We start from the raw sequence: 14,755 nt of genomic DNA on the forward strand, positions 1-14,755 counted from the left end.
CATTTCTTCCTTATAATCAAGTATATTCCTTATTATGGTACCTTCTACGAAGCCTTCACGTAGATAAAACACATTACATTACATGTTAAAAATTCTTACCTACCAAGTACGTCGTTAACGCGATGACATGTCGATGTTGCGCGCGCAGTTAAAACGGAATAAAACAAATCGCTATCGCGACTGCGCCTGCGCTGACAGCTGTCGTTAACTGTATTGTGTTCGTGCTAGTATATCATAAATCAAGAGGCTTATTGTTATTGATGGGGAACTTAAATAAGAGTCATCAGGCAGGTGTAGCCTCGTTCTGCATTTTATATCGCATGTATAACGCGGAGTGCTCCGAGAGTAGAGGTTGGCATTCCTTCTCTGTCCGTTTCTCCAGAAACTTCCTGCCTCGCACAGCTAAACTGTGGTATGAACAATCACCCGCGGACTCTCAACAATCATTCCGGACCGATACGACCTTTAAACCTTCAAGAAAATCCCATGTTAAATGCCGACAACGCAATTACAACCCCTCTGGTGTTACAGGTGTCCACGGGCAATGGCTTACCATCAGGCCATTCGTCTGTTCCCTTGCCTCCTAAATCATAAAAAAAAAATTAAATATATCGAGGAGTTTATCAAAACGATACGCAACGGTATGCATAAGTAGGTACTTATGCATACCGGTACTTATAGGTATAAGTAGTCAAATTTCAAAATTTCCGTCGACACCGGCAGGTATTACTCGCGATGCACATACAGTATTACCTACATATTCAGATTTTCCCTTAATTTATGTTTCTAAATTAACTTTGTAATTATCCCGTGCAACCCAAGCTTCACTAACAGACACAATTAGAAGTAATTAAGAGTTTAAACGAGTCCTGAGGGCTCTCGACTCGACGCAGCGGAGCGGAGCGCGGGCAACTCTTCACTAGCTAGTCTATTTAATTTAATTTGTGTCGTAAAATTTAATTCCTTGAAAAATAGAATTTTAAAATCTGATAAGTAGATAATACCAACCATTTCGCCGCTCCACATGAACCGACGTAGTTTCTAAAGACAGTCGTAGTATGAGGTCCGAAGCCAGAATACTTTACCTCATTTAGGTATTTTTTAATAGAACAAAACAGAAAATTCAATCACCAATTACTTGTATCATGTAAATGGTTTTTAATTAATCCTGATCAGAGACATTCCGAGGCCGCTTCTTAATAAATATAAATTTAAAGTACATATTTAAGAAGTCTTTTAAAAAAGTTTGGTTTCAAGTATTTGGTACTTACTCCTTTTTGACGGGAGTTTTTCATATTTTAAAAGTTAAATTTTAATTTGACTTATATTTTATTAAATAAGTACACTTTAATTAAAAAAACGATACCTCCTAAGTAGGGCAGAGTCGGCTATATCGTACCGCCGGTTAAATCGTACCACCTATAGTTTTCTCACTAAACAACTTAGTTTATTTACACCGCACCGTGCCGATGCAGTCTAGGATGGAACATGCTTACCTAAAAGATGTCTATTCTCTCTCGATTTAAAAAGATCCAAATTATAGTGGACTGGGAATAGATTTGCAGGAAGTAAACACCACTCCTACTTCCTACTCCACTTCTACTCCTGTATATTACCTAATTATCAAAACATTTGTAATTCATCAAATAATTGTAAATCGAATTGTTTTATTATCAGTTTGTTTACCACGTCAACCCAGTGAGTTGTATCCGTATGCTACACGTTTTTCACCCTTCTCCACGTTACTGTCCCGCGTAATGTGGGCAAGTGACTTGCCTCAGTACCTATACAATGTTCGAGTACCTGGATATAAAATGACGTTAGTTGCATCCATATTTCCAAAACCAATACGAAATTCAGCATTGGTGTTTTTATCATAAATATGTAAAACACGTAAAATCATAAAAATGTCACTTGCCTCAGTACTTAGGAGGTATCGAAATAGTCAGTGCATCGAAACTTTTTATTAATTAGCTAAACATTTAAAGAATACTTCATGAGAATTATTTTTAAGGAAACGTATAACAGCAGTTGGAAAACAAAATGAGACAAGAAAAGAGTTTTCAAAATGTATATTTAAATAATGCGTCTACTTACAGGCCCGGGAAAGTCCGGCCCCGCCACGGGTCGTCGGCCAGCTGCCTAATATCAACTCCACACCGGCCGTCGGCGCGCATCAATGGGGTTGGCCGATAGAAGTATTTTACAGATGGAGCTAGAATATTTTAAGACTTAAGCCAAATAGAACAATTCTATAGACAGTTAAAACCAATGCTGTCGCTATCTATACAAATCTTTGACAGTTACCAACCCCATTGATATTAAAAGGGTCGATTACATTATGAAACATTGATAACAATTAGTGTCGTTTCGAAATGATGTTGCTGGCATTGTATGATAGCACAGAAGCCGACAGACTTCAGAAGAGCCAACCGCATAATAAACATCAGTTTCAGGAACCTTAAAGAACCACATATCTATTATATATACGAGGTTTTGCGTGGTCTAAATACACTTTGTTACATTTTTGAGTGATTTAAAGGCGCCACAAACCATACGGCTCACGAGCTGCGGTTGGCCGACCTGGTCTAGCATTATACTTAACGGCAGCCACCTACCGTTCTTATAATATAACACATACATATTATGTATGACACCATTCTTACGTGTCTTGTGTGGTAAATACTAAAGCGCAAGATATTGGCGGAGCCGACAATAATCACTTTAACCAAATCATTTCTTTATTACTTTTGTATAGTTTTAACTCACTAACGCATTAATGTTACAAGTGCTAAGCACAATTTCTTTATTAATCATATAATTTTAACGAGATGACCGGTTACTGGAAGTTCATCCGATAAATTGCACAAAAACTTCTATATAGCATTAATAATAAATTACAAACATAAATGAGTGGTTTAGAGTCCATCTAGGGTATCTACTTGAACGTGACGAGTGGCATTGCCACACGTTTTCGTTGCAAACGCCATGCAGCACGCAGAGTTAGCTTGGTTCTGCTTTAATTAGTAAACTACTCATTTGTGTATGTACTAGTAAGTAGGAAGTTCCTATATGTGATTAGGCATAATGGTTTAGAGACACAAGGTCACGTCCTAAGTCTAGGATGAACGTCCAGCAGCCCTCGCGTCAGAACGATCCGTAACAATGGAATCTACGAACACAATCTTTCTTGATTCTTTACCCAGCAATTTACTTCGTGGCTTGTTATGTTATCGGGTTCTGTTTGCATTTCTTTCAACATTATGTAATCAGACAAGTATGATGCAAATTTTTAAATTAAGGAAGAATTTAAAAAGTCACCACTTCGGGTAAGATTCGAACTTCCGACCATTTGGCACACCGGTCCGATCGCTCTTAAGCAACTGAGTTACTGAAGTTTACCAGAAGCGTGCGAATTATTCCATTCCTTCCTTTTATTGACACGCCTCAGGGAGGCGCATAGCGACATCTACTGTAACAAGATGAAAATGACGCGGCGAAGCAACGTCATAACAATCCATGAACAGAATTGGCGGGTTTTCTCAAACAGTAAATACTATACATTATGAGCTCAGCATACATATTTTTCACAGAAATTTGACAAAATACTGAGGATCGGACCGATGAACTTTAATTTCACACTTTTTGAAATATATTCATAACTTAATTTTTCCAAAAATTAGATGTTTTTAACATGTTTTTTTCTTGGACACAATAATGTGGGTCTAATGTGTATATATTTATATTAAGCACAGTATACGTTTGCTACTAGCCAACTAATACACCTGGTTGAGCATGTCTGACCTGACATGGCTGGTATACGTGGGTATTGTAATATTATTGCACGTCTATGTACAGCCTGTACGAGTGGGTCGGCGCGAGCCGCCGGCGCCGGCGCAACGAACTTAGCTTCCGTCTAAACTAACTTTGCATCGACTTTAACAAAACAGAATGAAGAGTGTCATTATGAACGTCATATTTTCATTAAAATATAACATTAATGATGATATAGCCACACGTTGTCTTTTGCAAATGTCGTGCAGAGTTAGCTTGGTCCAACTGTTATAACACACGATAAGGCATCCCAAACTTTTTAAATACTTAGTGTCAATGCTTTATTGTCTACCATGCGATATACGCGAGTGTTTAGAAGCTACAATAAGTGTAGACATATCGAGGCTATATGGTTGTAAAATATTTTCTATGTGTGAACACGAGCAACGCCTTATTTATAAACAAGTATCAATATCATTTTGAAAAACGGACGTTACCCATTAAGTTTTTTAGTTAAGAGTAATTAAATGCCATGTAACAATGCTGCCGACATGTTCGTTCCGTGTCCCACGGGCGGGGCTCCCGGGGCGGCGCCCCGCGGCCCCCCGCGGCCCCACGGCGCCCGACATCACTCATCCTCCGCATTATCCGACCACTGATAGCGATAGCATCTTACACGCGATCTGATACCGCCGTGACTCGCCCAAACTAATGATACCCGAGCGAGCCGTGAGACGACGCCTATCTTGCTTCGATCACTCGAAATAACTGCTCAATTTACTGTTACTTTATTGTTTCCTGAGTTTAGAACTGGGTTGAGTAACGATCTATATCGCGCGCTCTGGCGACTCGCGCTTCGCATTTTCCGTACGCGTTTCACCTATCACATATCATCTATTCTTACCTATTCTAAGTAAATCTATGCTCTATAGTATGTACAAATCATAACTCTAGGTATCGCTAAATAAGTAGGTCGTATCTAAATATTTATATGGGTACTAAACGATATATTTACATAGTGTTGTGGAACTGCGCCTGCCCGCCGAGACAATTAATTTAAATTCAGTTCGAATGGAAACGGCGAAGTGATGTCGCCAGTGAACGACCGTCTCAAGGTGAAATCAGCAAACCATCACATCACTGAAACTGACACGTTCGGTATACTTGCAACGATTTATTGCACCGCGCGCAGCACTTTAGAAAAGATAATCATCACGCCAGCAAACATCCGTTAAGACGGATGGGATATAAACATCGCATGCGCTGTTATAATGCACTCATAACTCTCGTGCATCTAATTCAAAGGTAAATGACGCCTCGCAGTTGCAATTCATGCGATGTCTAAAAAACAGATATTTTCCACATCGTGGGTGACAGAAACGTATAATATGATCGTAGCGCGTTCCGATAAGTTTAATATTTATAAGTGAGGGTCGCAACACAAAAACCCTCATTATCTGGCAATTTACGGGCGCAGTGCGCGCCGCCACCTGCGCCTGCCATCCATACTCGTCACCCGCGCGAGCCTATGATGGTAGGCCTTATGGCGAGATCAAGATACGATTTATCATCCGGTCCTACTTACTGATGTACAAATGGAACAAATGCTTTATCTTTCCTATTAAACCAGCAAGCCTGACCATCTCAAATCCTCAAGATTCCGTTATTATTTTAGGTAAGCTCTGTTTATTATCCACATCATTATCATCAACAGCTTGTTCTACCAATATCGACCTGCTCCAGATCTCCGGATACAAGTATTTAATGTAATCCTAAACTACGAGGCACGAGGTGCTTTAGAAAAGGCTAATGAGGCGAAAGTCGTTCGTTTTCAATTCAAAGTGATAAATATAAAGATACAATGCAACTGAGCGAGGCGGACGCAGTTTACACGACACTGGATAAGACTGCACCAAATTCTCTAACGGAAGCGGCGCGGCGTGATATAACACGAAATATCTTGTCACTTGACAATATAACACAATTTTGACATACACGCACTTGAAAACCTGCATCCAGCGTCCTATTGTCCATTACACACTACACTAGAAACACACAGTCAATGTTCAGAGTTTTGCGTCTTCGCAGCAATTCAGGTTCAGGAGAGCTTTTCCCAAAAACTATCCGCCGCTGCAGCGTTCAGCTGTGCCATCCCAGGGTGCCATGGTGGTTAGATTGGCGTCAGACAGTGGGCTCGCTGCCGGGTGAGGGGCACACTTGTACAGGTCCCGTGAAGACTGCTGGTGGGCGATAGCGGGCGGTGGGCTCACTACGCGAGGGCACTAGTGTGCGGCAGGCCCGGCGGACTCTCAGAACCAGTACAGGTCCTTGGATGTGTCCTGCACCTGCGCTTCCAGACCTGCAACAACAACAATCGTTAGGACGATGTTGAAACATTAGGGAAAAGGCATGTAGGGTGACAAATTTTTTTTCAACATTTTATTGCCTTACTTACGTGAGGACCTAAGTAGGCAATAAAATGTAGACTTTTAAAGTAAAGACCGCACGTTGCGAGGCAAAAAGAACCGACCCAAAAATGCAAGAGGTACGTATATACCTAGTTAAAATAAATAAAATATTAGAGGACATTATTACACAAATTGACTAAGTCCCACAGTAAGCTCAATAAGGCTTGAGTTAAAAACATTATTGAAATGATAAATAGTTTTAAAAAAATATTTTGATAAGGAGGGTTGCATTCATTTATAAACAAACACCGATATATCTCTTAATAAGAGCTATTGCAAGGGCATCATAACACTGGTTTAAAATCGAGGTATAAAGATTGGACGTTATTTACCTAACTAAGGTTATTTGAACCCTAAGCTTAAAAAGCTATTTCATGTCTAATAAATAATGCACGTATAATTTAACATCTGGGTAACTAACTACTACCTACCTAACTTCACAATGTAGAGTTTGTGAAGTTAGGTTAGGTTAGTTTAGTCAAAATATGTGGCTTGGTCGACACTACATTCACATGGGCTTAAGGTGAAAATTATTGACTAAGTATTCATTATTTTTTACTATACATTAGTTCTTGTAATAACGAAACGGCCAAGGCACAATATTTTGATTAAGGTAATAAAGGTATTCATAAAGGTAAAAAAAAAAAAAAAAAAAAAAAAAGTAATTAGTAGATAGTAGTAGAGGTAATTAGGGCTTGTAGAATTAGAACACTTAGAACCTTGGCTCTACAAGAGATCTTAAATGAGATACAGATTTTACATGAAAATATTTTTACTGGGATTAGCATTAGCAATAAGGTTTTGCTCAATAAATTATTCTATTCTATTCTAATTAGTACCTTATTCGAGTTTTTTTTATTTAACACAAAATTTAACAAAATACACGGAATGTTTTTTTGACCCGGACCCTGTACTATAATAGTATCTACCGAGAACGAGATTTCCCAGTTTGCGCTAGGCATACCTAATAACAACTATCTGTGCAAGGTATTAAATATAAAATCGTATAAACTGTACATGTTTTTGATGTTGAGAAAATGAAGTGCGAAGTGATCATTCTCGGCAATTGGCAGCGACGGGAGTGACGTCTGATGGTATCTACATGATTAATATCGCCATGTCGGACATAGAACAATCACTATAGCCGATGCTTGCCGAGATTTATTAGAGCGCGCGGGGGGAGGGGGGACGGGGGAGGCTGATTGTTATAAATGATGTCGTGGTGATGGCGATAGCATCTCCGCCGTCGTGTCGTGCCGCGCCGTGCCGGCAGCACGAAACAACTATCATCCTAAATTATTTGCGCAACTTTGGCCGAGCATTTAGAAGTAACCTTTAATCTCTTTTAAAATAAATTCCCTTTATAAAATCAGCTTGTAATTATAGAAATCATATCCATACTTAATTAATAATTAAAGCCTAGATGTAGTACTACATAAAATATCTATAAAGCATGTGGAGCCGGCGGCAGCGGCGGGAGAAGCCGCTTGATGATAGTTAATTGCGGCGCGCGGGCACGCGGCGGCGATAATTGACAGGAGCTCGTGATTTAGTGGCGGGGGAGGGAGGGGGCGGATCGATGTCCGAGCGGTCAGCGCGCGCCGATTGGTCGGCGGCCCCGCCCCCGCCCGCGCGCCATCGCGGCACCCGCCACCGCCGCCGGCCTCTGCGCGCCTGGTACCCGCGAGTCGCCCGCATGCCGGACAATCATACTGGACTTCAAATACCGCATGGGATAAAATGTACTTCTTTAGCGTAACTTGCACAGGCAAAGGAATAATAAAATAGTTAATGCCAGGTGAACAAGGTCTAGGTCTCCTGGAATTCGCCGAGTATGATAGTGCCACAAAGGGCCATTGATACTGATCAATCTTTAATTAGTACATTATTGTCGAGGCTGGGAACTACTTGCCGGCTGGGGATTCGTTTTCAACGGACGACCGAAGCCAGGTTACTTAGCCTTCCAGCTGAGTCATAATACTCATAATATGTGCTTCTCTCAAAAATGGTGCAAGAAATATTTTACAAAAGCAACGTTCTTCGTCCGTATATATTTTAGAAAAAAGAAAAAGTAAAAATATTTGAAAAGATTTGCTTTGTCACCTTTTTAGGGTTTCGTAGTCAACTAGGAACCCTTATAGTTTCGCTATGTCCGCCTGTCTGTCCGAGGCTTTGCTCCGTGGTCGTTAGTGCTAGAAAGCTGAAATTTGGCATGGATATATAAATCTATAAAGCCGACAAAGTCGTACAATAAAATCTAAAAAAAATTTTTTAGGGTACCTCCCCCTTTACGTAATGGGAGTGATTATTTTTTTTTGCTTCAACCATACAGTGTGGGATATCGTTGGAAAGGTCTTTCAAAACTAATAGGGGTCTTCATCAAAAAAAAAAGTGAATATTTTCGGAGATAATCGCTCCGAAAGAAAAAAAAAAAGTGTCCCCCTCCCCCCTCTAACTTTTAACTGAACCATAGGTCCAAAAAATATGAAAAAAATCGTGGAAGTAGAGCTTAAGAAAGACATTATATGAAAACTATAGCGGACATGATCAGTTTAGCTGTTTTTGAGTTATTGCAAAAAGTTTACCCTTCATAGTAAAAGACGTACACCCACAGTTCATCCCTTGGTTAACAATCTACTATACTTTAAGCTTCAGTTCAGCTTATTGTGACGGAAGAGTAACTACGGAACCCTACTCTGAGCATGGCCCGACATGTTCTTGGCTGGTTTATTATTGTATATTAATTTCGAGATCAAATATTGAATAAGGTTAATTTCATGACAGACTTCGGTGTAATAATGATTCAAAACTTCTTTTCGATATGCATAGGTATAGATAACATTGTAAGTAATGCCTTAAAATAATTGGGGTTTCTAATGCGTAACTCTGGTCATTTTACTCAAGCTAAGACGCTGAAAGTTCTCTATTTCTCTTTAGTTAGGAGTAAACTGGAATACGCTTCTTAAATCTGGAACCCCTGCTATAGAACCTACATTGATAGAAGAACGCATTCAAAAAAGTTTCTAAAATTTCTTAACTTAAAACTTAAAAGTCCTTATAACTTATAACTCAACTTACTACTACAGTATTTGCAAAAAAACACCATTTAATACCGTTTTATAAACGTCGTGAGATAGCTGACGTCACCTTCATTCTCAATATCACAAGTGGTAATCTCGATTGCTCCGAACTGCTTGCAAACTTTCATTGAATACGCCTACTCGGTCTAAACGTCATTCTCTTTCAGTTAAATGTGTTTCATACAAATATAGGCAAAATAATATTTTGATTCGAGCCAGTCGTGGCTTAAATAATGTCACAAGAGAGCTAGATATTGACATATTCAATTGTTCCATTCCTTCTGCGAGGCGAAAATTGGCGTCAAGCTGCTTCAATTGAAAAGACTGACTGTAAAATAAATAAATAAAAATAAATCAATTTAAAAATAGAAGTGTATTTTCTTCAATCTATTTGAGACAGCTATATAGTCGCGGTACCATCGTAGTAATAATAAGTACTGATCATCTGTTTGGCTGTTTAATACTTAGACCTATGCCTTCATTTGATATGGCCATTTCAACTTTTTTTTTAATTTGGAACTCGATTTCGATATCATTTTTATCTTTGGAATTTTTGACTGACCATAAACTACGCACTTCGTGACCTATTTATTAACCGGCAAAGTCGACTTTGCCGACTATTTTTGAGAAAAATAGTTTTTGTATGTTTTGTAAGAGCGAGTTATGAATACCATGATAAAACTTTTCTGGCTTGTTTTATTTGTTAGGAAAAACTGACGATTGCCTTTAACACATACACTGTTAGTGACCGCTAGGCGGGTTCTCTGATCGTAGGTAGAAGTTTTCTTCAGCCAGTGTTTCAGTAACTCTTAACTCGTTGCTCGCACTGGTACTGGATGTGTTAAATCAAAACCAAACCAAATTACCATCAGAACGTCCTTTTACATTTTTCAGATAAAAGAGAACGATAATTATTGTTTCTGTAAACATTATATCAGCGCTGTCGCGATCAAAGATGGCGGGTGACGGCCGTAAATCGCGCGATATTCAAATTAAACAATTTGCTGCGTTTGACGCGCCGCAGTCGTGAAGCGGGAGGAGCGGAGGAGCGGGGCACCGCAGGAGGGGGGGGGGGGAGCAAGATTTACGGGGCGCGCCGTGATGGAAACAACCTCTTTCAGTCGCGGGAAACGGTCTAAAGTTTTCAGTCCAAATATTTAAACGTTTACAACAAACAACAATCGACTTCAAACGATCCTGAACAGATTTATAACCAATTAAGATAATTTAGTTGTGTATCTGCCTATAAAACACGTTCGAAATAATGCTTTGTTTCTTTCTTTGACTTCACAGCACAAACGAATACCTACCTAAAGTTCAAAGTAATAATTAATTTAGCATATTGTCAACCTCAACGTATTTCATCAGATAAAATATAAGTAATTCCTTAAATCTTATCGTTTTTGCACAATATACCATCGTAAAAATTTAATTATTATACAAATTGATCCAACGGTCAGCCACAACACAACATATACTTACCTAAGAACTAAGTTATTTAATTATAACCAATTATATGTAAGTAGTATCTATATACCACATTAATGTGGGAATCATTATGAATTAAATAAATAGATACCACCACCTAACCTAAAAAATAACATGAAGTACCTAATACCTACACGGATTATACCTAATAAAAACACATGAGGTTGATACAAATGAGTGCTGGACCTCAGACTACAAACTTATACTTATTTCCTTACATTAGATTAATGTTACAAAAGTTTATCAGCCCACTAGGTATTTATCAGGCCACTATTAGGTATTTATCAGCCCACTAGGTATTTATCAGCCCACTACGTATTTATCAGCCCACTAGCAAATTATACTCCTGAACTATTCTCAAAAACCACTCTATTCATAGATAAAACCGCATTAAAATCCGTACTCAGTAGAACGAAAACACGGTTTCAGTAAACCTACTGTTTTCATAGAAATTATTACGATGTTTGCTTACTTCTCACTTAATAAGGCTTTGTGACAAAATACGCCCATAGTTGCAACCGCCTGTGCGGCGCTGTAGTCGTGCACGGTCCCAGTAAGTCAGGATTTTTGATATTTCGTTCCCGAAATACTTGGAACTTAAATTCGTTTTACGGGCATCATCGTACATCATTCACTCAGTGATCAATATTGAAGTACCTAAGTAGAATTACTTATGTTTAGTTTTGTTCATAACTCAAATAATAACGATAAAACTTTACTTAACTAAAGTAGTACCTAAAGGTAAGTAAGTAAGTAAACACTTTATTGTACGAGAAAAAAGAAAAATTGATTACATCAGATAGAACGTAAATGTGTGTAGTACAAAGGCGAACCTATACCTAAGTTGTCTGTAAGAGATCACTTGACGATTTTTCTATTGTGTGGTAGTACCTATGTAAGTACAAAAATCCTTTATAATATGGCTTTTTGTCAGTTATATTACCTATGTCATGTATATGTTTTATCAAATAAGTTATTTAAATAAAAGACATATTTAGGAATCATAATTTTGTAAAACGTAATGATTATGAAACTGAATTATTGTCAATTGTTGTTTCTGAAATGATTGTTCATTGAACGAAAGACGACAAAAATTAGTGTTAGGTAGCTATTTATTTATTTACCTAAAAATTATCTATATATTTTAGGAAATTTCCCAGGTTTCAGTTATATATTCTTATTCTCTTTTTCTTTGTATCATAAAAAATTACAATTTAATTTATATTTACAATTCTTGTAGAGCACAAGTCACAAGTCTACCCACAGATGGTATTTTATTGTGTATAAATTCCAGGGAGTTATTGGCTATGCTTTATAAGTACTCATGTTTTTAGTATATTATTTATTGTAAGCGCTGTAGAACTTCTCAATAAATAAATATTTTACAAAAGAAAACTTTCACGTACAAAGATTTCAAACATACTTAGGTATATAAAGTTTTTGCCTTAGTATTAAAACGATGCAAACGTATCCTATTAACATAGGTATATTTAATATTGACCGAATAAAACGAGTCACGTAGGCAAATGGATTTTAAACCTCTCAATTAAATATTTCACATTTATTTATTTTTTGCGTAGACTTATTCCTAATGAAAAGTGATTAAGTTTCGGTAGGTAGTCGGTAATTATTACCGTTTACAACATAGGAACTTGGCATATCTATACTCCAGTCATTTCACGGTCGGCTAGTGTGGTGGAATGGAAATTATTCATAATAGCTAAATTATCTTGTATATTGGATACATGATGACTCGAAAATACGTGCGGAATCCTACAAAACATCCATGTATTTAAGAGTTTAAATATGTTAAGAGCCTAAACAAAGGTTTTTTCAGTCGGATTTCTGAGAAAACGCCTTTTCATACTTGAATGAGCTTTTATTAAATAGCTACTTTTTACCATTTGTACTTAATACAGTCATCACTCCCACCATAAAGTCTGTTTATTTTGTAGCCCTTGGGTAAAAGTGTTTGATTTCCCTTTTGACTGATTGTAAACTAAAATGTCGATATATCTCTCAAACAAATATATTTAAGTACCTACTTATTTATACATGTATTTGGATACAAGAACCAGCGCTTTTTCACAAAATGGCTTATAAACCGACATTTGGATGATGATTTTGCAGGATTCTTTCTTAACTAAAAAATATCGAATCCAAATGAAATCAAGTAATAGCTAAGTAAGTTTGCGCAACCGTAACACCTATCAACTTGAGCGTCCTAATGTAATGATGAGTTTTATTTGGCGGTAGAATGATGCGATCTACTACTAAGACGTTACGTTGTTAGTTATGTATGTATAATAGCTACGTATGTTTTTCGTTTCGCATCGTGCCGACTCATGTCTCCGTCCCCGCCGCGGGTCGGTATGTGGCGTCGCACAATAGGGCCGCGCGGTATTTGTCAATAAAGCACCCTCCCTCCCCCCACACGCCGCCACCCCGCGCCGGAATGCGGCCGCCCTTTGATGCCCCCTCCCGCAACCCTTCTCGTGTCCAGCGCGAGAAACATTCCATTAACCGGGCCGCTAATACATTCGCAACCTGCATCAAATACCACCCTATTCCATCTAGATACGCTTTATTTCTCTATGAACGCTTGATGAGATTTGAGAAGTTCCCTTTAAAGTCACGTCTGACGCGAAGGGTCGCTGCGACAATAATTGCGAGAGGAACCTGACCTGACAAGTGAAGTGGTCGAGATATCGATTAAAAAGCATAAGTTATAGCTAAGACAAATGCTTCCGAGGGAGAGGGAGGCACGTAGTGGCGGAAGAACGTTATCAATCAAGCGGATGGCGGAGACCCTCGGAGGGGCGAGGGAGGAATTTAATTTAGCAGGCGGAGAGGGGCGGGGGCGCAAATTAATTTTAATCGGCGTCATTAGACCGCCCTTTCAACTCGCCGGCGGTTTTTGCCCCGCAATTACTCGGGGTCTAAAAATGGCGCAGCACGCGAGGTTTTTGCCCCCTCCGTCCTTCAATCATCACAATAAAGCTGCCGCGCGCGGAATCTCTTTGATAATTAAAATAGAAGAGCGTTGTCTGGCGTGGGACGCGACGTGGGACGCGACGTGGGACACGGCCCGGGAGGTTTTCGGACGGAAGGATTTCTCCCGATAGTCCCGATATTCAGGAATTTTGATAATGTAGGTATGATATCAAGAAAACACAGACGTTAGGGTTGTTGATACGTCCGTGGCGTACATAATATCCAAGACAGCCTACTGGATCCTAATGCCGATAGTTACCTGATGCTATCAGTTTCTGCAAATCGCTTACCAGCCAATTGTAACAACAATTTGTCAAGATTTTTGTTTTACTAAAATCAAGAATTGCCTCAGAATTTTAAAACTTTGCCGTTATTTATATTTCACTTACACATGAATTAGGAAATAATTGCGGGACTGCGGGAATGACTGCGATAAATCCTGATGAATAACAACTTACACCTACACACGCTACACGCCGACTGCGATACTAACGTCAAACATAATACACCTTATGCACTAGTAATACGGCGGAAAACTGTATCCACATCGTTGAGTACAATTTTACTCTAGCGTACTTACGCGTCGCGAATTTAAATAAATGAATGTGGTGCGCGCGAAGAACGCCGAGTGACGGCTCATTCGTAATACTCTAATTCATAATTAAATCTCAAACGCTAATAATACGTCAAATATGTATTTCATGATAGTCAGACTAATTGCGAATGATTGAAAGCTTCGTCACCAACAGTTTATTATTTAAACCGACCGAAGTTCGTCGGGAATGTTAAGTTAAGGCATGCCACTGAAACAAAACATGTTGAATTGAATAAAAAATACTTCAGCTTTCACTTCCGTTGGCCTCATGTCAACATACAATACCTGGACTTGAAACTTTGGCGATCTCACTCTTAAATTAGGTATATGACATGACACACACCTAGATTTTTTTT

The 14,755-nt window shown here is 38.7% G+C and overlaps 1 protein-coding gene across 4 annotated transcripts in view; it reads right to left on the reverse strand.

Moving 5' to 3' along the window:
* Positions 1–2,057: 2,057 nt before the first annotated feature.
* Positions 2,058–14,755, reverse strand: part of LOC133520215 (protein vestigial) — a 45,194-nt gene continuing 32,496 nt past the window's right edge. For all 4 annotated transcript variants that reach the window (XM_061854588.1, XM_061854591.1, XM_061854587.1 and 1 more), the window contains one exon: positions 2,058–6,133. In XM_061854588.1, coding sequence (XP_061710572.1) covers positions 6,084–6,133 — 50 coding nt within the window. In that variant the 3' untranslated portion in view covers positions 2,058–6,083. The remainder of the gene's footprint in view (positions 6,134–14,755) is intronic.

This window comes from Cydia pomonella, chromosome 7, assembly GCF_033807575.1.
Source record: "Cydia pomonella isolate Wapato2018A chromosome 7, ilCydPomo1, whole genome shotgun sequence".
NCBI lineage: Eukaryota > Metazoa > Arthropoda > Insecta > Lepidoptera > Tortricidae > Cydia > Cydia pomonella.